The sequence below is a fragment of the Rhinolophus sinicus genome, linkage group LG06 (assembly GCF_036562045.2).
Source record: "Rhinolophus sinicus isolate RSC01 linkage group LG06, ASM3656204v1, whole genome shotgun sequence".
Taxonomy (NCBI): domain Eukaryota; kingdom Metazoa; phylum Chordata; class Mammalia; order Chiroptera; family Rhinolophidae; genus Rhinolophus; species Rhinolophus sinicus.
This window is the reverse complement of record NC_133756.1, coordinates 76,610,169-76,637,588: the sequence shown is the minus strand read 5'-3', so window position 1 is coordinate 76,637,588 and position 27,420 is coordinate 76,610,169. Positions and strand designations below refer to the sequence as shown.

The window sequence follows — 27,420 nt, the reverse complement described above, 5'->3', positions numbered from 1 at the left end:
GCAAAATATATTTTTTGTAATTTGTGCTACATTATTTTACTTACAATATGTTAATATTATTTATAATTTTTAAAGGTCAGCAAATTTGTATTTGTGACACGCCAAAGTAGTCTGCTGATATAAGAATAAAGCATAATTAGCAAAATAGTTTAATTATCTCGGTGATTAACAGTAGGTACTCTGTTATATTATCTTCTAAAGTAATAAAAAAATCAGAACTAGAAATACTGCTGTTAGCTTTACTAATAGGCTTGATTTTAATGTTCTGGTTTGTAGAATAATTTAAATTTAAGAAAATTTATATTGATAAGCAATACATTTGAAAACAAACTCTAATATCTTGATTCAATCTATTTTAAAGTAATTTAATAATTTCTCAGTATGTATTCCATAGCTTCTATAGTTAAAAGCTTTATGCCATCAATCTTATTAACTGATTAGCCTTTCAAAGAAACTTAGCAACAAAAGGATTTTCCTCACAGAAATTCAACAACTCTAGACAATAAACACAGATTTTATTTCCTAGAGAATATATAAATCTGTGTTTCCAACAAAAAGGTGTCATGACAGTTACATTTGTGCCAAACAGAACACAGTATTTATGTCCATATAGATATAGAGATTAGTAATTGAAACAGATACAAAATTTCAAATTTGAAGAAACCATATGAGAAGTTTTTCAGATACACGTCTGATTTGTGCAATTTATTCATAAAATAACTGTTCTTTAAAAAAGTACATTATTTATTTTAAAAAGTTGAGGGCTTATGAATAAAAGCACCTTGTTAACATCTGTGAATATCATTATATAACACACAGCAGTTATTCACAGACTATATGACACATACATTTTCATGCCTTTATGGACATATAATTCTAGAATTTTAGCTATTATTCATTATTAATTTGTAGTAACTATTACTAAAGTGCCTCCATTTTATGAAAAGCAAGCCTAAAGCATGAGCATATCAATCATCCGGACTTGACAGATGACTAGATCGCTGACTGGAGGAGATGGAGGCCGAAGCTCTACACGGATGGCTTTATCCCCGAGATCAGTGATTTCTAACCATTAATTCTGTGCAACCACAGGGGTTCTCGACTATCTCCCCCCCCCCCCCACCACAAATTATGCAGTCAAGTTTCCAACATTTGGGGAAATCACAGGGGTCAGCACATCCGGAGTGCAATGGATAAGCCTTGCCCTGGAAAAACTACCTCCTTGATCACGGTATCTCCCCTGCCAGGTACATATCTCTTAACTATCATTACCGATATTATAAACTTCCCTTAAAAAAACAAAACAAGAATCTTAAAAAGAAAACCACAAAGGATTGAAATGAAGCAAAGACATGAAATAGTGAAAGTATCACACTCAGGAGTCGAGCTGCTGTGGGAACCATGCTGCAGGTCTCCCGTCAGTTACGAGTTAACTGGGTTCCACATCCCAAGACCTGGTAAGCACGGCAGAGTACCAGCCGACCCAAATGCTTCAGGAACTCTTTAGGGATAGGTTAACTGTTGACTCTCCTTGACTTTAATATTTGTAAGAAAACTTTCTACAAGATTATCTTGCTAGGTTGGGAGAAACCCATGTTGAGGCCAGTTGAAAGTTTCTTGATTTTGAGGATCTGATTATTCTAAAACTGGGACAGCAAATGTTTTCTTAAAGGGCCAGACAGTAAATCCACTAGGCTGTGCAGGCCACAGGACTGGGTCAGGAGAGCAGCCAGTCTGTAAACAGATGGGCAAGGCTGGGCAGCATGGAAACGTTGTTTATAAAAACAGTGGGCTGGCTCTCCAGAGTCAACAAGGCCCCAGACATCAAATCATCAGAAATACAGAAAATAAAAAGGATGTGTCGTGCGGGAGACCCTGCTGGCTGCGCCATTTGTTGTGCAGGAGACCCTGCTCGCTGCGCCATTTTTCAGGCAGGGCGGCCTGCGGGGTCTCTGCTCCCGCTCCCCACATAAGAACGCAGGATATGGTGAGGCCAAAAAGGAACACCCATGGAGCCATAGGTAGGGGAGTCATACCACTATGGTGTCACTGGAGGCTGGGCCCACCGGACGCGCGACCTGCCGTCAGCCTTTCCGCCAACCAACCGACGACTCTCCTCCACTCTCCTCAACTCTGTTCCTCCACTCTCTTCCGCTCTCCTTGGCTCTCCTCCGCTCCTCGGCTCTGCTCGGCTTTGCTCGGCAGTCCTCGGCTCTCCTCCATAGCCGCAGCAGCTATACCAGCGGCCAATTGGCTAACCGGCCACAGCTGACGGCCAATCAGCCACAGCTGACGGCCATCCACCACCTGAGCCAGCACCCTTCCACGTGAGGCCGAGAGCCTGTAAACTACTTTCTGGGGCTCTGTCCCCACAGACGTCATCAAAATGGCGGCGTGAGGTGAGCCTCTGTAAAGCTCCCCTGGAATTTACAACTAATCAAACAACTATAGCTCCACAAAGGACTCCCTGCACAGCAGACAGGCAAGACGAAGAGGCCCACTACTGAATTCACCTAAGGTGGGCGAATCCCACGAGCGGGGGAGGAGGGAAGGGAGAAGTGTGGAGACGGAGCCGCAGGTGGAGGACGCAGACCTAGCTCAGTGCTCCGAGCTCGCTGCTTCCCGGAACCACCGCAGCTGCGGGAGAGGGAAGAACTCGGACTGCTAGGGCTCCGCTTATGGCCCACAGGGCTGAGGGGACAGCATATAACACGGCTGAACCCAACGCTCACGGCAGAGACCTCGGAGAAAAGACTGAGGGAAGAAGGCTGACAATGGTGGTTTAAGCCCGCACTGCCGAGCAGAGAACGGAAGCCTTAGGCACTGAGACTAGCCGCCCCCTCCCTCCCTTCCCAGAGCTCGCCCCGCCCCCACCTGCCCGGTGCTAGAAGCGGAACAGTAGCAGTGTCAGAGCAAAAGAATAGAATATTTGCAGTTCTGAGAACTGTGGACCGCAGACACAGATTCGCAGCCCAACTAGTTCCGGCAAAGGGGAGGGAACTGTGGAAGCAGGACCGGCTGTGGTGGAGGTTGCCGCCATTGCTCTGGGCCACCTCTCACAGCTCACCCCGCCCCTGGCCCCACCTATCTGGGCGGATCCCTGCAGGAGTAAACAGAACTGCTGAAACACACGGGCTCTGAATCAGGAGCTGGAAGAGCTTTGGAACTTCAAAAGCTCCCCGCATACCCACCGGGACACTGCACCCTGTGACCCAGGGGAACTATTAACAGAGGAGAAGCCTGTCTCCCAGGGAATTCCCCCATTGTGAGAGAAGCTGGAATAGTGCAGAGAAAACATAGCAGTACCGTGTGAGACAGAAAAAAAAACCAACAACAGTGGGCTGGACTTGATCCAGGAGCCATAGTATGCCAACCTCTGGTCTAGAATATCTTTATATTAAAAAATACTTCTTCCACACCTTTTTAAAAGTCAGTCAAAAGGGGCCCTGTCAGTTACTTTTCATTAGGTGAAAAGTACATATCCTGAAAAAGTTGTATCAGTTATGGACTCAGACAGGGCACTTGTGATGAAATACTTGAGACAAGACTGAAGTTTACCAGAGAACCACCTAAACAAAGCAAGTTTGTGCCCTGTGATCCACGCAAAGGGGACTGATGCTCAACCTACTTAAGGAAATAAACCCACTTAAAGTACTATGGCAATTATAGGTATATACCTAAGAGTATTAATTAAAAATAAATTTTACCTACTTATTAAAGTATCAGAGGGAATCTTTACTTCAAAATTGTTTACCTTCAATTAGTACATGCATGAAATCAGTAAAACATTTACGGATACATAAAACTGTCCCATAAATCCCTATTGCTCTCTAATTCAGAGTGCCTAGCTCACAGCTTTACTGAAACATGAGCTATTCATTCATTGATAAATATTTGATGAATGCTTATTAGCAGATAGGCATTGTGTTCGTGGCTGAAAACAAGAGTTCCATGAAGTCCTACCATTAAGGAATTCTAAGTCTGGCAAAGAATCTCCTCAGAAAATAACAACTTATTGTGACAAAACGACAGTATTATTGTCAGATTAATCTAATATTAAAATTAATTTTCAAGTTTCAGGAAATGCTCTAAGTATCAAATAGCTTATCAAATAAGGATTGCATCATTTCCCATCATTTCCATATATACCTCTATTATTGTTCATTATTTAGTTACATTCATATAAATGAAATAAAAAATGAGATATCATTGATTTCCCGATAGGTAATAAAACAAAACAAAACAAAGTGGTGTATGCCACAAGGTCAAGAATTCAACAAACATTCAACAAAAGCCCTAGAAGCAGAAGGTTATGCACAGAATAATGTTATTTTTATTTTTACAATAAAGATACTTGGAACATTTCTGAAGGAAAGTTAACAGTGGGCCTGAGGGCAGGGCTGGGAGGGAGAGAACTTTTGAGAGGGGCAGAACTTTTACTTTTCTCCTGACACCCTACTCTACTGTTTTCTTTTAAATAAAGAGAAGTATTAATTTTAAAATAAATTTTTTAAAAAGAAAGTGATTAACATCGACAAAGACAAAAACAGTTCTCATTATCAGATATGTAAATAGAGGATTTTGAGGGGTATACTGAAATTTATCTTTTCATGCTACAACTAAGAATGCTTTTCTCTATCCTAACCTAATACAAAACGATTGACTTCCATGCATTGTTTTTTTGTTTTTGTTTTTTGGAAGATGGCAATGTCAGGTGGGGGAAAGCACAAAAACCCAAACAATGTGTATAAACACGTTTGGACTACAGAGACAAGGACTGTCATTTACTGAACAGATTTCCTCAGCATCCCACATATCACATGCTGTAGGCAAGGATAGCTAGGTAAGCTCTTCCTTCTCCTTTTTCGTCTAAGGACACCCAGAACCACCAAATTAATTAAAGAAATGATTCTTGCTGCTTGGTAACTGCTTTCCTTTCGAGCAACAGAGATGACAGGCTGGGCTCTTCTGCTTTAAGAGCACATCATGAGAATTTTTAACTTTGGCAATTATAAAATAAAAATGTAATGATGCTAAAGATACCTTTGTAAATCTGTCACTTTAATCTTTCTTCATAACTTGGTTCAATTATGTCGCTATAGTCACAAAACTTAATTGAAAAAGTTACAAGCATTACTAGTTGTTGGGCATGAAACAACTTATAACACTGGACCTCTCATTTATTCTCAAGCTAAAAGGCTACATGATAGTGAAATTTAACAAAAATTCTTAAATTGTACAGATAATTTTTAAATTGCAGAGTGCACATGTTTTGTAATGCATCAGGTTTCTCACGCATCAGTAAAGCAGATATAATGATAGGAATGCACACTTTCTTATTTAGAACCTAATATTTGAAACAGGAGACCAAGCATATGTTAACAGTCTCAAGGACAGCTATGAAAAGGCAAAAAGGCAATGTAAACAAACACGGTTTTTGAGAAAAAAAAAGAAAAAAAAAAAGACAATGATTCTAAATGTAAGAACTGATTTCAAAATTATTTAAAAATATACTCTAGAAACATAGTCATTTCTGGATGACTGTTTAAATGAAATATAAAGAAAAACTATTGACTATCCAACCGATTCAAAGTAAAAATTACATAGATTCTACAAGTTAAGTCTATATGAATGAGAGTGACTTCCAGACAAGCATCAGTTTACAACTTATTCCTTTGCATTCATAAGGAAACTTCCTAATACTTAGGTTGAAAACATGATTTATAAAACGTTCCAATGAAAATGGTGAAATCGGGACGTTTGGCGTTTCATGTTGGAAAAAAAGCACAAACTTAAGTAATTAAGACTGGATGTACATGTCTTCATTTACCGCTTCTGATATCCATAATAGTTAAAATGTAAAGTTTTCCCAAGGTTATATAGCATAAATGCAGAATATATATACAACTTTTTGTTCTTTTTAAGTCTGAAATTCTCTTTCCCGGTAATACATTTACTAACCTCTTCTAGGACTCTCGTGATTGAAGAGAATGCCATTCACTGCAAAGAGGTTATATGCCTCGCGGAAGTTCACCACGATCCAGTAGGCATACAGTTTTGCCGCCCCTGTTGGAATAATTTTTGAAAAGCAAATAAAAGACATGATTATATAAAAGACAGTGTCTTATTATTGAAAAACAGTGATTGTCACTCATCTTAAGTAACAACGTTAAAAAATTATAATTTGTAATATATCGAGATAGAAAAAGATGAGTCAAAAGGTAAAGACAAAAATAAAGGTTCTTTTGCCGGTTAATAATGAGCACAAAGAAATATTTAAGAATTTCTTACTTCTGTAATACCCATAGTTCTTTCCTTCACAATCTAACTGATTTAGAATACAGTGTGTGCCACGTATCAAGTGGACTTTCTTAGGTCTTATTCCCTTCTGTTTAGCACTAAGGAATTAGAAAGTAGAAAATATGAGATCTCAATATTCTAGCTGCTTGGAAATTTTATCACTGAAGTCTTTCATGAATACTCTTTTTACAAATATATAAGATGTAATAGACCTTTTTGTTTTTGTTTTTTTAAGGGTTTGAACTCAGGGAGACTTTCATCGGGGAGATAAAAAACATGAAACCTTATCAGTGCAGCAGAATCTCACAACAGTTCAGAAAAAAGAATCATGTTGGGTCTAATTTTCCTTTCAAAGTATGAAAGAAAAGGTTGAGTGAACATGGACTGGTGAGGTGAGGTGGTAATTGCACCCTGGAGGCAACGGCTGCAAATACTTGTAGTTAGCAATGTATAAAGGTATGCTTCTCAACAAGTCTAGTCACTTTAGCCTATCTTAATGTTAATCTTACACCCAAATGACTTCAGCCATGAGACGGGAACAGAATTAAAGCAGAAGTACACACACGCCCCACACACAGAGAAGAGAGTGGCACATGGGCATTCTCACCATATGGTGACCGAGGGTAGAAGGGCGTGGTCTCCTTCTGGGGTATTTCTTGCACTTTCCCATAAAGTTCACTCGTTGAGGCTTGGTAGAATTTCACGGAGTTGATAAGGCCACAGGTCTTAAGTGCATCCAGAAGTCGTAAGGTGCCCACTCCATCCACATCTGCGGTGTATTCTGCCAGGTCAAAAGAAATCTGGAAACAGCAGAAGGCAGTGCTTGCTCATTAAGGGTAACAGAGACTTTTTACAGTTTCACATACTTAGATAACTTTCTGTGAGAAACTTAGATGTTTTCTGTGAGAAAACATTATTTCTAATAACAGACTTAAGAGTGTGGAGGTCATCTATTTCCAACACCAAGCACCCGGAAGAGAATGCCTTAAGAAATAAGCGTCTACGGTAAAATGAAGAACACTAGAACCACACCTCACCTTCTCATCCTGGGCTCAGGTCCCTAGGGCAGCGCTTCTCAAAGTGCAGCCCCTGCTCCGCATTACCTGGGGTGTTCCCTAAAACAGGGCCAAACGGCTCCAGCTCGGGGCGAGGGCCTAGAAATGCACATTTTATTGAGTTCCAGTTGATTTCTACTCCCAGAGAAGATTGAGAACGTGCTTTAGAGCACAGTTGATTTTAAAAAGGATAGTTTTATTTTCTGTTTTAAATTAAGATATACATACTGTCCCATATGGAAGGACTTGTTTTCTTTTTCCATCAATGGACACTTAGGTTGTTTCCATGTCTTGGCTATTGTAAGTAATGCTGCAGTGAACATGGGAGTGCAGATATCTGAGTTAGTGTTTTCGTGCCCTTCACATAAATCCCCAGAAGAGGAAACACTGGGTCATAAGGTAGTTCTATTTTCAATTTTTTGAGGATTTCCATAGCGGCTGCACAGATTTGAAGTCCCACCAACAGTTTACTTTTCTACACATCCTCGTCAACACTTTTTATCTCTTGTCTTTTTCGTAACAGCCATTCTATCAATAACAGGTGCGAGGTGATATCTCATTGTGGTTTTGATTTTGCATTTCCCTGATGATTAGTGATATGGAGCACCCTTTCAAGTACCTGTCGGCCATTTGCACGTCTTCCTTGGAAAAATGTTTACTGAGTTCCTCAGCCCATTTGAAATTGCATTTTTTTTCTATTGAGTTGTATGAGTTCTTTATTTATTTTGGATATTAGCCCCCTAACAGGTTTGCAATCATTTTCTCCCATTCTGTAGTTGCCTTTTCATTTTGTTGATGGTTTCCTTTGCTGTGCAGAAGCTTTTTATTTGATACAATCCCACTTGTTTAGTTTTGTTTTTGTTTTTGCTTTTGGTGTCCGATTCAAAAATCATCACCAAGACCTACATCAAGGAGCTCACTGCCTGTGTTTTATTCTAGGAGTTTTATGGTTTCAGGTCTTGCATTCAAGTCTTTACTCCATTTGGAGTTGATTTTTGTGTATGGTGTAAGATAGTGGTCCAGTTTCATTCTTTTGCATGGAGCAGTCCAGTTTTCCAACACCATTTATTGAAGAAACTGACATTTCCCCATTGCATATTTTTGAGTCCTCTGTCATAAATTAATTGACTATGTATGTGTGGGTTTACTTCTGGGCTCTCTATCCTGTTCCATTGATCTATATGTCCATTTTTATGCCAGTACCACACTGTTTTGATTACCATAGCTTTGTCATATAAGTTGAAATCAGGAAGTGTGATACGTTCTTTCTCAAGATTGCTTCGGCTATTAAGAGTCTTTTGGATCCATACAAATTTCTCATGGCTTTGACTTGCATTTCCTTAATTACTAATGATGCCGAGCATCTTTTTATGTGCTTATTGGGCATTTGTATATCTTATTTGGAGAGGTGTCTATGCAGATCCTTTTCCCATTTTTAAGTTGGGTTACTTGACTTTTCATTATTAAGTTGTAAATGTTCTTTATATGTTCTGGATAAAAGTCTTTTATCAGACACGTGACTTGCAAATTTTCTCTCATTATGAGAGTTGTCTTTTCATTTCCTTTTTTTTTCCTTTCAGCTATATTGAGATATAACTGACATTTACTATTGTGTAAGTTTAAGGTGTACAAACACTTTTCACTTTCTTAATGGTGTCCTATGAAGCATAAAAGTCCAATTCATCTCATTTTTCTTTTGTCATTTGTGCTTTTGGTGTCATGTCTTAGAATGCTTTGTTTAACCCAAGAGCATGCAGTTTTACTCCTATGTTTTATTCTAAGAGTTTTACAGTCTTATTTCTTACATTTAGGTCTTCAATCCAGTTAATTTTTACGTGTGGTGTGGTTTAGAGGTCTGAATTCATTATCTGCATATGGATATAAGTTGTGCTGACACCATTTGTTCAAAAGGCTATTCTTTCCCTCTTTAGTGCTGGGCCGTTCCGTTTTAGGGAAAATTGTGGCCCCATGTTGAGGGCACAGAGCAGACTTTAGGAGATAGAGGTGCCAGGGCAGTGGAACTCCTGGGGGTACCCTTGGCTGACCACTCAACTACTCTCCCTTGCTGTGGCTTTCTTACAGTACAGTGCCACAATCACACATTTACATGACACTTTGCAATTAAAAAGCACTGTTGGAGCTTTACAACAATTTTGGAACAAACAGAAACCAGGTCCTGAGGTTCAGAGAGCTGACTTGATAAAAAGTCACACTGAAAGTGTGGAGCCACGGGACTGGGAACGAAAGCAGTCTCCACCTCTGGAATGGGGCTCCCCACGAAAGCAGGGTTCAGCCTTTCTGAGACTCGGGCTCTGTGAGGAGCTCATGAGAGCCTCAGACACTGACAAGAAACAGAAACACACACGTGCACAAGTGCACACACATAAACGCGCACACAGTGCTGCCTAGGGGTCCATGGGTTACAGATGAAGAAAACCCGAACCAGGTGATCTCGAAGGTCCTTTCTAACACTACGTATCTGCCAAGTCAGTATGTAAATATTTTTTATAGATAAATTTATATCCAATATTTTCAGTCTTTGTGATGGGACCATTCAAGTTCGAATAGCAAAGAGCATATTGCTTTTTTTTCTTTTCTTTCTTTGGCTGTTTTTAAATTTATATAAATGCTATCTAAACAGCTACACAAAAAGAAAAGCTAGCATTTTTTGAGTACGCAATATGAGGCAGACATCACTCTAAGCATTTTGCATATATACATTATTTAATCCTAAGGACAGGTAAGCATTGAAACTGAGGCACAGTGGAGTCACATATTATATTCATGGAGAACATTATGTACATTGTATATATTATATAATCACGTTCCAGTCACAGTAAACCAAAACTTCTTGTGTAACTGCCGCAGTCACTGGAACACAGGATAAGGAGACTGCACAACTTAAGAGCGTTTCATTATGCTAGGAAATCCAATTAGGCAAGGAATAGGTCCTTATTCAGAGGACTGAAACATGGAAAGACTTCCAAGCAGATTGAAGAAATAAATGAGGCAGGGGAATTGGGGGATGTGTAGGACAGTTGCATGTGTGCAGAGTTTTAGGTAGCTCCATCAAGAATTAAGCATATGTTTGATATTCAAAATGAGGGGGAATGGGATTGGCTAATAAATCTATTTGTTCACAAAGTATTTAATAATGTACAGCAACAAATTAACTGGCTTGCTTTAAAAAAAACAAAAAACGAGACATTGTAGCTTGATAAAGTCCTAATGGTTACAAGGGTGATTCTGAAATACACCAACACATCAGGGGTCTGGAAAATTACATATACCCAGTGCATGGGCTCAATCTGTCCCCAGGCTTGTTTTTGTAATAAAGTTTTATAGGAACACTACCACACTCATTCTCTTATGTGTTTTCTATTATTGGTTTCACGCAATAACAGAGTTGAATAGTTGTGACAGCACTATTTTCTACAAAAACAAAACTATTTACTATCTGACCCTTTACAGAAAGGGATTTCTGATCCCTGCACTACAAAACATAGTTATAGTTGAAAGCAGAGTAATTTTTAAATTGTTTATCATTACTTTTCCGTATTCTCTCCGTACTACATGATGAAAATGAAGTGTTTCCAATCATGAACAGCGCTACATTTTTTAAGGCGTGGAGACTCAGGTAACAGTACAAATTTATTTCACCTAATAAGGAGAAAAAAAATTAGACTGATTAAAAATAATAATAAAACCGTCTACAGAACACCTGCCTATCTTCCGCTTCTAGTGATGGCTTCTTTACCACACATGCTTCTAGCTCTCGGCCGCACTTCACGGGTAGCGTCCTTCCAGGCCCTCGTGCTGCCCCGCACCCACACTGTGCTGTGAGGCTCAGTGTGGGGCCTCTTTCCTGCTCTGCAGGCATCTCACTGAGTCCAGGGCCTCCATGCACCAGCTCTGTGCACATGACCTCACAGGGCCACCTGCAGTGCCCTTAAGTACCAACCCCAGGAGTAGCCTCAAGTGCCTTCCTGCCCAGCTCACATGCCTAATAGCTCCTCACACTGAGCTGGCCCCAAACAGAATTACTGATGTTGTCACCAAAGTGCTTCTTCCTTTGGCTCCTCCTTCTCTGTAAATGCACCTGTTTGCCTACTGCTGAAAACAAAAACCTAGGAATCATGGCTAACTCCTCTGGTCCTTCACAGCTCACAGAAATCTAAGCACTTCTCACCACTACGGACTCCGGCATCCCTACAGGGCTGCCATCACCTTTCACCAGAACTACTCAGTAGCCTCCAATTAGTTCAACTAGTCTTTCTCCCACCTGGCTCCCAGGTACTTCTCCACCTCATCGCCTACCACTGTCCTCTCCCATGAAGGACCCCACCTCTCTGGTCATTCTGCTGCCCCTGGACCGGTGCCAGCTTGTGCCTCAAGCCTGTAACTTCTATGCCGTCTGTGGGCACGTGTTCCTCCGTCTTCCCCATCCCTCTGCCCCTCTGCTCAAATGTTACCCCTCAGAAAGGACTTCTTCCCTTCCCTCTCCATCTAAAACACCCATGTCTGGGTGTATCCATGCCTTCATGGTGCTTCATTTCTTCTTCATTTTAACATTTCATTTTATCTGTTTACTTATTTATGATCTATCTCCATTAAAACGAAAGCTCCCTGGGGGCAGGGATTTTATCTTCTTCTCTATAGTATCTGCTGCATCTGACAGACCCCTTGATAATATTTGTTGGATGAATAAAGAGGGCATGTAAACTAATGATGAATTCAAATGTCAAATAACCTATAAATAGCAAAATAAAAATACAAAAAGTAATAGAAAACAGGATATCAGACATCACTAGAAAAGACTGATAATTTAATAGTACTGAAATAGGTAACATTTCAGAGCAACATAGATAAAACTACATAAATTTCAAAGATTTAGTATGACAAATATGACAAAGGATTAAGAGTTACATCATATAAAGATGTTGAGTTGAGAGTAACAGAGAACTATGTCAGATCATAATTAATGAAGTTGGATGTAGGAGAAATGGATTACTGAAATATGCAAAGATCCTGGAGTGGGATATATTCATCTGAAGGCACTGTCAGGAGAGTCTCAGAGGAGAGTAGTAAAGCCTTGTAGGACCAGAGAAAAATTTCAAGTCAAAGGAAACTGGTAAATTTAAGTTAAAGTATAAAGCAAACTGTCCTTACCAACATTCAAAGATATAAACAGATATTTTTGGAATTATCCTCATTGATACGAGTGATAAAATCACGGCCTTTATGAAACAAAAATGAAATTAGGAATGGTCCCTGAAAGAGCTGTGTGGGACTCACACATAGGAAATGAAGGAATGCATTGCAATTCTGCACAGCATAGAGCTTGCAAGGAAAAATCCAGAAGTGTTTTTATTGTATCAGACTATTATCACAGCAGGCCTGGGCTTACTATGCTAGGCCTCATATCAAATAAGGCAAATAATGATAATTCCAACATCTTAAACCCCTTTTGCTGTCTCAAATATGATTATTAATATGTTCATTTTATAACCACAGGAAAATTGAGCAGAGATGGAGAAGGGCAATCTAATCAAGTAGGATGAGAAACATGTATTGATAATGACAACAATCAAAATGTTATTTATATTAGATCATTACAGGAGAACATGAACTGCGTCCAAGTAGCAGAGTGGTTATCACACATACAATGGTGATTGGAGCGCTCCATTTTTACCTATAAAAACGACCACCAAAACTGAATACTTGTGGTCAGAAACGTCACACATTGTGATTCTTTACCCAAGAAGCATAGCAAATAACATTCCAGTCCTTGAACTTGAGATTTTGGATATTCCCTGAGAGATTGCTGATTGGAAACCATGCTGGAACTTTCCAGGTGAGGTCTACCACCTCACTCACGGGACTTTTCAGTGTTCCAACTCCTTATTGCCTTGACCCCGAGTCTCTCATGGATACGCCTGAGGACCAGTTCTGTTTCTTATAATAAGAAGCCTCGGGGAACAAACCTCAGCTTAGGGATTAATATTGGGAGTCCAGAGCACGGCAGACGGCTCTAGTCACCAGAGGGAGTCCAGTATGAGCAATTTGTCAGAACTACCCCACAGGCTCTTCCTCGTACTTTCTAGTAACATACTGTCCTCTTAACCTCAAAATATTGACTTAAAAAGAGAGTGCACACTTCAAAACTTCTGAAATCCATAAGCAAAAGGTGAAAGAAAAAAACAACACCCCCCTCAATCATAGTAGGTAACTAGACTGTAAGCTTCATAGGGGCAGGGGCCTTGACTATTTCTGCCCACCATTAAATTCCCTAGAATTTAAAATGTACCTGAAATTTAAAAATGAAAAGCCATTTGAAGAAAAGCTGTATTTATTTACAATGAACTAAATAAAAACTATATTTAACTGCCCTACAAATGTTAATAGAACTATTAGATTCTAAAGTATAAACAAATAAAAGAAGTATTTGAATAAAAATTTTAGTAAAAATATTTCAAACACAGCAGAAGAGAATCTCATAACAAATTGATGAATAAGGCCTAACTTCTTTTAGGCTTTTCAGCTGGAAAAAAAAAAAAAAACAACATGGATAAATTTAAAGATAGGCAAAATTACCTCAGAAGAAATGGAATGGCTTTAATAATGAGGCAAGATGTAGCACAGACAGTCAGGGGCTACAATGCAAGCTCTGAGTGAATGAATAATGTATATCAGACTTCTAGGAAAACCTATTAACATCACCATCATTCAAGCGTATGCTCCAACTACAGAAGTTGAAGAAGATGAAACTGACTGCTTTTATGCAAGTATCCAAGAAGAAATTGATCACATTCCAAAATCAGACATGCTGATAATAGTAGGTGATGGGAATGCAAAAGTAAAAATAAAGTAGAATCAAATGTCATTGGAAAATTTGGACTAGGGCTCAGAAATGAGGCAGGAGAGTGGCTCGTGGGTTTCTGCGAAGCCAACAACTTGTGACTCACAAAAACATGCTTTAAAAAAGTGAACACACAGCTGTGTACATGGACATAAGCAGATGGCTGATATAGAAATCCAATAGACTATATAATCGGAAGCAAGAGATGGAAAAGCGGTATTCTCTTTGCCAAAACAAGACCACGAGCTGATTGTGGTACTGACCACGAACCCTTAATACCAAACATTAGAGTAAAGCAGAAGAAGAGCTCTAAAGGAATCGTACTGCTAAAATATAATGTAAATAACATTCCTGATAAATGTGAAATCCATGTAAAATAGATTTGCATGGTTAATCTTGATTGAGAAGCAGAGAACTGTGGACTGAAACTAGAATTTTTATTAGGGAAGAATGTGAAAAGACAATGCCAAAAGTAAAAAGGAGAGAAAAATCAAGATGGATGACAGAAGAAACATTAAAATTTGTTAAAAACTGGTGAGAGGAAACAGTTAAAGGTGCCAAAAGCAGGATTAGAACCGTGAACACAGCTTTTCAACAATTATCATGATGTTGGGATAAAGAGCTATTACAACAGTCAATGTAAGGAGATAGAAGAGAACAACAAAAAAAGAAAACCAAGAGATCTCTACCAGAAGACTCAAGAAATAAAAAGGAAATTCAAACCTATACTGTCAATGCTGAATGACCAACAAGGAAGCACACTATCTAAGCAGGAGAAAATGAAGGGAAAGCGGAAACAATACGCGGGTACTGAAAAGGGGCAGCAGAATGACAGATAACTTTAAAGAAGATTTCTGTGAGGAAGAACCTGTAATTCTAGAAAGTGAGGTGAAAGCAGCCGTGAAAGTACTGGGAAGAAACAAATCACCGGTGTAAACAGGAGACCAATAGAATTATTTCTAGCCACAGAGACTGAATCTGTCAAAATCCAAAGAAGAATATGTCAACAAATATGGAAAACAAAACAATGGCCTATAGACTGGAAACATTCCATATACATCCCAGTCTTCAAGAAAGCAGATGTCAAAGGGTGCAATAACTGTGGGTCCATTCATTGTTCTAATTCCTGACATAAGTAAAGGGATGCTCAAGGTGATGCAACAAAGGCTCCCACCTTATATGGACCATGAAATGTGGATGTTCAAGCTGGAAACAGAAAAGAAAGAGGCATCTTAGATCTAACTGCAAACACCTGCTGGATACTGGAGTGCTCCAGAGAATTTCAGGAAAAGTTCATCTGTATTATAGATAAAGTAGAGCCATTGACTGTGTGGATCATGAAAAGTTGTGGGCTGCTCCGAAAGAAATGGTCACGCCTCAGCTCTTGATGGTCCTGATGCGTAACCTGTATTGTGGACAGGAAGGCACTGTCAGGACAGAATATGGAGACAAAATGGTTTCCTGCGGGCAAAGGTATTACATAAGGGTGCATTTTATCTCCCTATTTGTTTAATCTGTATGCAAAACACATTACACGAAAAACTGGAAGAGATCCAGAAAAAGAAGATGTGAAAATCTGTAGGAAAAATATCAATAACTTAAGATACACAGATGACACTTTATTAATGGCAGAAAGTAGCAATGATTTGAAACGACTTTGGATGAAAGTGAAAAAAGAAAATGCTAAAGCAGGACTGCATTTGAACATCAAGAAGACAAAAATCATGACTACAGAAGAAATATACAACTTTAACACAGACAATGAAGACATCGAAATAAGGACATTTCAATGAAGACATTAAAACATACAAACACACAACAATCAATCATGATGTAAAACAAAATGTGAACAGAATGATTACTAGCAAGGAGATTGAATCAGTAATCAAAAACATCCCTACAAAAAAAGTCCAGAACCAAACAGCTTCACTAGGAATTCTACCAAACATTCAAACAAGAATTAATACCAATCCTTCCCAAACTCTTCCAAAAAAAATACAAGAAGGGGTAACTCACTCTTCCAAACACATTTCATAAGGCCAGCAGTACCCTGATACCAAAACTGGACAATGATATTTCTCTCTCTCTCTCTCTCTCTCTCTCTCTCTCTCTCACACACACACACACACACAAATTTCAGGCCAATATCACTGATGAACCTAAATGAAAAAAATCCTCAACAAAATATTAGCAAACCGAATGAGCAAATCAAATTATTTTAACGATCATTAAAAGGATCATTTGCCATGACCAAGTGGGCTTTATTCCAGGGATGCAAGGATAGTTCAACATCTGCAAGTGAGTCAATGTGATACACCACATTAAGAAAATGAAGGTTAAAAATCATAATCAGCTCAATAAATGCAGGAAAAGCATCTGACAAATTCAACATCCATTTATCATAAAAACACTCAATGAAATGGGTATAGAAGGAAAATAGCTCAACATACTAAGGGCCATACATGACAAGCCGACAGCTAACATCATACTCAATGGTGAAAAGCTTTCCTCTAAGATCAGGAACAAGACAAATAGGCAGAGAGAGAGAGAGAGAGAGAGAGAGAGAGAGAGAGAGAGAGAGAGAGAGAAGGCATCCATATTGAAAAAGAAGTAAAGCTGTCACTATTTGCAGATGTCATTATGTTATATATAAAAAAAACACACCTAAAGACTCCACCAAAAAACTGTCTGTTATAACTAGTAAACAAATTCAGTAAAGTTGCAGGGTACAAAATCAAACAAAAATCTGTTGCATTTCTTTAACAACAAACTATTAGAAAGAAACATTTTTTTAAAATCCCATTTACAATTGAATAAAAAAGAATACGATACCTAGAAATAAAAAGACCTGTATATTAAAAACTACAAGATATTAATGAAAGAAACTGAAGAAGAAATTAAAAAAATGGAAATATATTCTGTGCTTATAGATTGAAAGAATTGATACTGTTAAAATGTCCACATTACCCAAAGTAATATACAATGCCATACCTATCAAAATTCCAAAGGTATTTTTTTGTATAAATAGAACAAACCATACGGGAATTTGTAGGGAACCACAAAAAAAGCCTAATAGCCAAAGCAATTCTGAAAGAAGAACAAAGCTGGAGGTATCACATTCCCTGATATCAAACTACACAACAAGGCCACAGGAATCAAAACAGCATAAAAATAGGCACATAGATCAATAGAACAGAATAGAGAACATAGAAATAAACCCACACATGGATGGTCAATTAGTTTATGACAGAGGAGCCAAAAATACACAATAGGGAAAAAACAGTTTCTTCAATAAATGGAGCTGGGAATATTGGATAACCACAAGCAAAAGAATGAAACTGGACTATTATCTTTCTTACACCACACACAAAAATTAACTCTAAATGAATCAAAGATTTAAATGTAAGACTTGAAACCATAAAACTCCTAGAAGAAAACACAGGCAGTGAGCACCTTGACGTAGATCTTGGTGATGATTTTGGAATCTGACACCAAAAGCAAAAGCAACAAAAGCAAAAATAAACAAGTGGGACTGTATCAAATGAAAAGCTTCTGCACAGCAAAGGAAACCATCAACAAAATGAAAAGGCATCCTATCGAATAGAGAAAATGATTGCAAATAATACATCTGATAAAAGGCTAATATCCAAAACATCCAAAGAACTCAAGCAACTCAGTAACAAAAACAAACATATAATCCAATTAAGAAATGGTCAGAAGATATGAATAGACATTTTTCCAAAGACATACAGATGGCCAACAGGTATATGAAAAGATGTTCAACTTGTTAGCCAACCGGGAAATGCAAATCAAAACCTCACACCTGTTAGAATAGCTATTATCAAAAGACAAGAAATAAAAAAGTGTTGTCAAGGATGTAGAGAAAAGGGAAGCCCCATGCATTGTCAATAGGAATGCAAATTGCTGCAATCACTATGGGAAAACAGTATGCAGGTTCCTCAAAAAAATTTTAAAAATAGAGCTACCATATATTCCAGCATTTCCACTTCTCTGGTTTTTATCCAAAGAAAATAAAAACACTAATTCAAAAAGCTATCTGCACCTCCATGTTCACTGCAGCATTATTAACAATAGCCAAGATATGGAAGCAATCCTAAGTGTCCATCAATGGATGAATAGATAAAGAAATTGTGTACACACACACACACACACAAATATTATTCAGCCATAAAAAAATGAAACCTTGCCATTTGCAACAACAAAGGTGGAACTTGAGGCATCATGCTAAGTGAACTAAGTCAGATGAAGAATGAAAAATATTATATGATCTCTTTTATATGTGGACTCTTCAAAAAAAGAAAACGAACCAATGTCACAGATGCAGAAAACAGACTGGAGGTTGTAAGAGGCAGTGGGTGGAGGGTAGGAGAAATGGGTAAATTTTTCTTTTAGTTTAGTTTAAGTAAATTGAATAAAAAGAAGAAGGAAAGCCCTACAATCTCTCTTAGAACCCATATCCACACCATTAATAAGCTCTCATCAGCCATTTTCAATTCTGGATGTAGGAGGTATGATCAAACAACATGGTGAATGCCTATATATAAAAAAATTATTACAGTAAAAGACACGTTGTCATTAATCCCCGTCAAAATACTCTCCCTCACATTGAACACGCTTATCCCATCGTTCTTGCCACTTTCTGAAGCAGTTCTGGAAGTCCTCTTTCGTGAGTGTCTTTAGTTGTGCTGTCGTGGATGCCTCGATGGCCTGAATCATTCTGACTTTGGGGAAGAGCCAGAAGTTGCACGTGCGAGAGCTGGTGAATAAGGTAGATAAGGACACACTGTAATGTTTTTATTTGACAGAAATTTCTGTACCAGAAGCGATGTGTGACACGGAATGTTGTCACGATGGAGGATGATTTATGGCACATTTTAAAACAGCCTTTCAACCATAGCTCACACCTGACTGACTGCACTGAACAAGTTGAAACTTGTCACACACTGTTACTAAGGTTCAACGCATCACTTCCCATATTGAAGATCCCTGTCTTTCCGTTGGATGGCACTCGGCAGCAGCATTCACCATATTTTGTGATCACACAAAAGGCTCCAGGTCACACATCACTTCTGGTATGGCAATTTCTGTCAAAAACATTACAGTGTGTCCTCATCCACCTTATTCATTGGACCTGGCACTGTGTGACTTCTGGCTCTTCCCCAAAGTCAAAATGACCATGAAATGTAAATGTTGTCAATTGTTTCAGGACCTCGAGGCAGCCATGACAGTGCAACTAAAGACACTCACGAAAGAGGACTTCCAGAACTGCTTCAGAAAGTGGCAAAAACGATGGGATAAGTGTGTTCGAAGTGAGGGGGAGTATTTTGATGGAGATCGATGGGAATGTGTCTTTTACTGTAATAATTTTTTTTTTATTTAAACATTCACCATATTGTTTGATCACACCTCATACATAACCTAAAGGCATTATTGTTACATACTCAATTACCCTATAGTCTGAATCATTCAGTAGATTCCTGACCTCAATACTAAGTATCAAAACTCTGTAAGTACACTAAGGCATTAATGTGACCTTGGAGTTGTACATATAAATAAAAAAGTGATAATCAAATTAGCTTTCAGATCTATTTTATAATTTTTATAACTTTAATCATCTGAATTATTTGATCACACATATTCAAAATGATCTAACATTCCCCAAGCTCTCTGTTGGCAGAAGTTGATGGCACAGGAATGCATAAAGGGATTATTTAAATCAGGAGTATTTAACCAAGAGCCTTAAAATATTAAACCAACGGATTAAAAATATGTGTTGAATATAATCCAGAGATGACTACAGGATTTAATATTTGGTGCCAGTTACTATGACTCAGGTTATGGTAAGTTGGGGTATTCTCTGCACAGACAAAATAATGAAAAGGGTATAAAAGTTCAACTATATATAAGCAGACTAAAAAAAAAAAAAATCTTATAGTCTTCATTATTATTGTAAAGCATTAATTTCATTTTATGACTACTATAATTACACTTGTAATGGCCTCTACTATATGTATATAAACATTAAAGTAGGAACAGAGCATTTACCTCTGCAGTTAAATCACTTATCATTCCTTAGTTAATAGACCATCTGAACAAAAAAATGAGACTTCACTAGAATGGTTCAATGTGTCTGAGAAGCGATGACGTGACCTTAGTTATGAATTCTGAAGGTTTCAGTTACCCACATGGAAGAGTTCATCAGACAAGAAACTGAGCTAAAGTTTCTAGGCAGGAAAAATAACGAGTTTAGGGAGCTTCAATCCCACTGGCACTGGCATATGCAAATGTCTGAGTCACTAGAGAAGAGAGACCAAAGCAGCATGCTACATGGGTAATACAGGTTCCCCCGTGTCTGAAAGGAGAGCGTTCCCATGAAACCTTTCACAAGCCTACATAGCATAAAGTGAAGAAGCAATCACCTTAGGACGCAGCTTGCTAATAGGTACACAGAATAAATGGAAATAGAGCCTAGATGCTCAGACACAGCTCAAACCTCTGGGGCTTGATGCTGAGTGTGTTTCCCGGAAAGGAGCTTGGTGGGGCCCCTCTCGCTGCTCGGGATGTGTGCTGCCTCTACAATGGCTGCTGCAAAACAAATGCTAGGGCTATTTTCCCTTTTTTTTTTTTTTTTTTGGATTTCTTTCGGTTAGCAAAACCAGGCACAAATGTAGGTCTTTCATAAAAGTGGACTGGTGTAATGCAAATTTTCAGAAACTGGGAATACCTATAAACCGTTTTCTGTCCTTCCTTACCTCCAATGCTCTTGCCTACTCTCTTTTCCACAAATAGCACATAGAGTGTCAATTCTAGAAGGAATAATACAAGAAAAATACCTAAGGCATGGGAGAAAAGCACAAAAGTTTTATTTAAGTAAGTAACCCCTAACAAGAAACCTAGCTGTTTTGTTGAAAATATTTTACTGAAAGCGCTGGAAAGAACCAGGAGCTCAAAACAAACAACTGCGTGGCAAACTGGCGAGCAAAACTGGGGGAAAGGTGCATTCGTTAAACTGGAATAAAATTTAAATAAAACTCAAGAAAGAACAAGGTGTGGTTTGAGGACAAATCCAAAATCAGTAAGAAGTGCAACCAGACATAGAGAAGGCTGCTGAGAGATCCAGGTACAACAGGAGGGCGGAGCGGCCAGAGAGACAGCGCAAGATTCGCTCTCTTAGCTGGGCAATACACAGGGAGGTTCTGATTCTCAAACTGCTATTTGAAGCAGGTAGGTAGGTACGGTGGTAAGTATCTAGCTGTTCTAGATGTAAGAGACAAACCAAAATGCAGACAAATCACTAAGACTGAGGAGCATTCAAGAAGCCGTTAGTGATATTGCAAAACCATATACATTGTGATGAAAATACCAGCAGATTACTAGTATGACTTTAATGCACAAAAAGGTAGCTGACAGGTACACGAAAAGGGAGCTCAAATCACCAAGCTGTTGCATGTTGCTTCCATAGTGAGTAATCTAGCAAAGTATAAGGTAATGGGCAGAATCAGTGCATAGTAAGTTATGGCAAGGTAAAACAATGAAGGTGGCTTTGTGAGAGTGGGGATTGCCTCGTTACTTCTAAAGAATAAACAAGCACGTGGGCCAGCGCAGTGAGGGGGAAGCCCGTGGACAGAATTCACCTAGACTGTCAGAGGCCTTGACAAACACCACACAGAACAATACCTCTGCCACTGGGAGAATATCCTGTCTCTTAAGTGCTAACAGTAGCTCCAGTACCCCACCCACTGCAAAAGGAACTTCCAGATAGAACACTGAAAGGAAGAATAAAAACATACTAACTGGAAGAGTAAAATACACAAAGCAGATCCTGTCACTAGCCAGTTTTAGGACCTGTCTTTACTTCATGGTTTGAAAACTATCTGGGAAGAAAGGTATACTATGAAAACCTCCAAAGCTTCCCCCCATTTGTCCAGAAAAGTAGAAAGTCACATTAGGGTTAGTAAACTGCAAGAGCTCGTGGAGCTACCTAAAGGGCTGGAGAAATGGCAAGACACTTCAAACTGCGCAATTGGAAGATAATGTATTTAAGACAGGAGGGGGGAAAAAGAATGACTGGACCCACGTCCCCAGAGTTCTATTTCCTGAAGACATCAGGCTTTGGTGAGACACTGTAAGGCCAAAAAAAGTAAATGTCGCTGGAATGAGCTCAGCAGAGAGAAAAAGGCAGTGTCCTTTGCAGAAGACTGTGATTCCTGCATCCCTGGGAGGCCGTGAAGTCCTGCCAATGTACTTTAAGACCTGGAACTCAAACAATATTGAAAGCACAAGAAAAATGTTCAAGGAAACATAGCAGCTATCACATAAAGAGAGGGTTAAAAAATTGCTCTTCTTTGGTTTGTGAAGTCTAAGCCAGGAAGTGGGCACAATCATTAAGGCTTTGTACAATAGTAAGGATATCAATAGAAAGACCATAAACCAGCTCACTTAGGGGTCCAGAAGACTTACATGAGGCACACTCTGGGCTTAAGCCTGATTAAGTGCTAAATGAACAAACCAGAAGCGTGTGTGCATATCAGTGATATCTGAAGAACAATTGGTTTAATCTGCTCCATTTGGAGTAACTCAGTCTATCAAGAAGCAGATTATGCATAAAAGAAACCATGAACTTCAGAGGTAAAGTTAATAATACTGATTAGCTCCATCTTGTTCTCCACTGTGTGACTAGCCCAGTGCCTGGCAAATAATAGGCATTCAGTAATATTTCTTGAAGAAATGAATAAATAAGAGCAGAGCATTTCAAAATCACCAAATATCGCAGATATTCTTCGAAGAGACAGTGATTTCAGAAATGCTCCTTCCTTATCTAGAGGGAAGCAGCTGGAACCCAGACACCCTGGTACAGAGTCTGCACAAACTCACTCAGTTGCAAACACTCTCCTAGTCTCTGGTAGAGGGGCGTCAACTTGAGAAGCTCAGAGACGTGCGGGAAAAACTGAGTTGTGTGGCATGGGGAAAAGGATGGAGAAACAGCAACCATTATTATCCCTGTGTGGATCCTGGCACATGTGTAGCTTACAGGGGGTCACCATCTCTTCCCTGTTGAGCCCTCCCCCAAAGGGCCAAGTCTGAGACCACATTGGTCTGGTAGGACCCAGGCGTGCCCACCACCTTGGTGACGTCCTGGGTCCTCTTCCCTCACACAGCTGGTGCTGCAGTGTCTGGGACACTCCTGACAGCTGGGCTGCTGGCCCCACCCCACAGAAACCTGGTTGTGGACGGGCCTCGGCAGCCAGGAAACATTCGGTGGAGGGCAGTGACCCAAGACCTGCATGGCAGTGTCTCTTGGGCAGCTATTCGGGACCTGCAGGCCTGAGGCTGGCAGTGCTGTGTTCTTGGAGCGTCTCTGTGGGGTGGTCCAAGGCCCGGCGCTGGTGCGACTGGTGCGGTAGCTGAGACTGCACTGACTTTGTAAAACCATCGCCGACACCCCTTAGCTCCCTGGAACCCTGCGCTGCCCACCTAGAACTACATTGCCAGGGGGGCTCTGGGTACCTGGGTGACCGGCCCCACCCCCACAAGCCACGGAAATGGACAATCTGCAATGACCTGGGGAGATTTGGGTGGTGAACACTGACCCCAAAACCATGCTGCAGCCACTTGGGGGCAGCTCTCGAGAATTTGTGAGCCTGAGGCAGTGGCGGGCTGCAGTGTTCTTGGGGCACTGGGCAAGGTGATCATAGGCTAGGCACTGCTGTAAGAACTGAATCTACACTAACGTTGTAAAGACCACCAGCCACATCTCATGACTCCCTGGAACTCCACCCCACCCAGCTAATGCTGCATGGTGGAGGCACTCTCAATATCAGGTGAACTAGCCCAGCCTGTGCACCTAAGGAGCGTCTGTCAAAAGCTGGGCCTTACGGGCAGCCGATGGGTGGCAATAGGCCTAGGGGACCTCCAGAAATAGAACTAAATGAAATGGAGGCAAACAACCTACCAGAGATAAGGTTTAAGATACTGCTTATCAGAATGCTTAAGGAACTTAGTGAGAATATCGACAAAGAGACATCAAGCATAAAGAAGAACATAGAAACCATACAAAAGAACCAGTCAAAAATGAAAAATACAATAACTGAAATGAAGAATACACTAAAAGGAATCAACAGCAGATTAAATAAAGCAGAGGATCGAATCAGTGATTTAGAACACAAGGTAGCAGAAAACACCCAATCGGAACAACAGAAAGAAAAAAGCATAATTTAAAAAAATGACGATACTTTAAGGGTCCTGTAGGACAACATCAAGCATAACAACATTCGCATCATAGGAGTCCCAGATGGAGAAGAGAGGGAGCAAGGGATCAAGTAACTATCTGAAGAAATAATGACAGAAAACTTCCCTAACCTGGTGAAGGAAATAGACAAACAAGCCCAGGAAGCGCAGACAGTCCCAAACAAGATGAACCTAAACAGGCCCACACCAAGACACTTCATAATTAAAATGGCAAAAGGCAGTGGCAGGAAATATTCAAAGTGATGAAAAACAACGGCCTACAACAAAGACTACTCCATGTAGCAAGGCTGTCATTTAAAATTGAAGAAGACAAAAAGAACTTCCCAGACAAGAAAAAGCTAAAGGAATTCATTGGCACCAAACCAGTACTACAAGAAATGTTGAAAGGATTCCTTTAAGCAGAAGATAGGAGAAAACAAACAAACAAAGATAAAAAAAATATGAATAATAAAATGGCCTTAACTATATACCATCAATAATCACTTTAAATGTAAATGGCTTAAATGCTCCAATCAAAAGACACGGGTAGCTGAATGGATAAGAAAACAAGACTCATGCATTTGCTGTCTACAAGAGACCCACCTCAAAATGAAAGACACATGCAGACTGAAAGTAAAGGAATGGAAAAAGATATTTCATGCAAATAGAAATGAAAAAAAAATGCTGGCGTAACAATACTAATATTGGACAAAATAGACTTTAAAACAAAGACTATAGTAAAAGACAAAGAAGGACATTACATAATAACAAAGAGATCAATCCAACAAGAGGACATCACCCTAGTAAACATCTATGTACCCAACATAGGAGCACCTGAATATAAAAAGCAAATGTTGACTGACATAAAGACAGACATTGACTGTAACACAATCATAGTAAAGGACTTTAACACCCCACTGACACCAATGGACAACTCTGCCAGACAGCAAATCAACTCTGAAACAGTGGCCTTAAATGACAGATGGATTTAATGGATACTTTTAGAGCAATTCACCCCCAAAGCAGCATAACATAAATACTTTTCAAATGCATATGGAACATTTTCCAAGATAGACCACAGGTCAGGCCGCAAAACATGTCTCAATAAATTTAAGAAGTCTGAAATGATATCAAGTGTCTTCTCTGACAACAATGGTATGAAAGTAGAAATCAATTATAAAAACGAACAAAACAAAAACCTGAGAAACACAGAAACACAGAGAATAAATAACATATTACTAAATAAGGAATGGGTCAACAATAAGATCAAAGAAGAAATCAAAGATATCTTGAGACAAACAAAAATGAAAATACAACAACCCCAAATCTAAAGCCGTCCTAAATTCATACCAATGCAGGCTGACCTTAAGAAACAAGAAATATCTCAAATAAACAGTCTAAATTTTAACCCTAAGAGAACTGGAAAAAGAACAGCAAACAAAGCCCAAATTGAGTACAAGGAAGGAAATAATAAAGATCAGAGCAGAAATAAATGAAACAGAGACTAAATGTATGTATGTATGTATATATATATGTGTGTGTGTGTGTATATATACACACATATATATACATACATTTAGTCTCTTTCATTTAATATATATGTGTATATATGTATATATATATATACACACACACACACACACATATATATATACACATATGATGAATGAAACCAAGAGATATTTTTTTGAAAAGATAAAATCGACAAACCTTTAACCAGACTCATCAAGAAACACAAAGAAAGAGGTCCCAAATAAATAAAATCAGAAATGAAAGAGGAGAAGTGACAACTGACACTACAGAAATACAAAGGATTATAAGAAAATAAAATACTATGAACAATTACATGAGAACAAATTGAACAATCTGGAAGAAATGGATAAATTCCTAGAAATACACAATCATCCAAGACTGAAGCAAGAAGAAACAGAAAATCTGAACAGACTGAAGATTACCAACAAAATCGAATCAGTAATCAATGAGCTCTGAACAAACAAAAGTCCTGGACCAGATGGCTTCAAGGGTGAATTTTACCAAACATTCAAAAAAGTGTTAACACCTATTCTCCTCAAACTATTCCAAAAATCCAAAAGGAGGGAAAGCTCCCGAGATCATTTTATGAGACCACCATTCTCCTGATTCCAAAATCAGACAAAGACATTACAAAAAAAGAAAACTATAGGCCAATATCTCTGATGAACACTGATGAAAAAATCCTCAACAAAATATTAGCAAACTGAATTCAGGAATACATCAAAAAGATCATACACCATGATCAAGTGGGATTCACTTCTGGTATGCAAGGTTGGTTTAATTACTACAAATAAATAAATATGATACACCACATGACCAAAATGAAAAATAAAAATAATACAGTCATATCAATAGATGCACAAAAAGCATTTAACAAAATCCAGCTTCCATTTAGGATAAAAACTCTCAGCAGAGTGGGAACATAACAAAGGCTATATACAACAAATCCACAGCTAATATCAAACTCAACAGGGAAAAGCTGGGAAAAAAAAGAAATAAGTTTCTGTTTCTCATTTGTTTGTCTTGTTCTTTGTTGCTTTTGGTTTATATACCACATATCAGTGAAATCACATGGTTCTCTGCTTTTTCTGTCTGACTTATTTCGCTCAGCATTACACTCTCAAGATCCATCCATGTTGTCACAAATGTTCCTATATCATCTTTTCTTACTGCCAAATAGTATTCCATTGAGAAACAGAAACTCATAGACACAGACAATGGTTTGGTGGTTGCCAGAGGGTAAGGGGGGTGAGGGGTGGGAGGTGGGAGATGAGGGTAAGGGGGATCGAATATATGGTGATGGAAGGAGAACTGACTCTGGGTGATGAACACACAATGGGATTTATAGATGATGTAATACAGAATTGTACACCTGAAATCTATGTAATTTTACTAACAATTGTCACCCCAATAAATTTAATAAAA

The 27,420-nt window shown here is 39.0% G+C and overlaps 1 protein-coding gene and 1 non-coding gene across 6 annotated transcripts in view; both read right to left on the bottom strand.

The window, feature by feature from the left end:
* GMDS (GDP-mannose 4,6-dehydratase) overlaps positions 1-27,420 on the bottom strand; it is a 649,100-nt gene that overhangs the window by 364,093 nt on the left and 257,587 nt on the right. For all 5 annotated transcript variants that reach the window (XM_019752387.2, XM_074335315.1, XM_074335318.1 and 2 more), the window contains 2 exons: positions 6,908-7,100; positions 5,962-6,066 (listed from right to left, as the gene is read on the bottom strand). In XM_019752387.2, coding sequence (XP_019607946.1) covers positions 5,962-6,066; positions 6,908-7,100 — 298 coding nt within the window. The remainder of the gene's footprint in view (positions 1-5,961; positions 6,067-6,907; positions 7,101-27,420) is intronic.
* Positions 1,090-1,255, bottom strand: LOC141572548 (U1 spliceosomal RNA). The gene has a single exon (XR_012497873.1). It is a non-coding gene; the product is annotated as a U1 spliceosomal RNA (small nuclear RNA).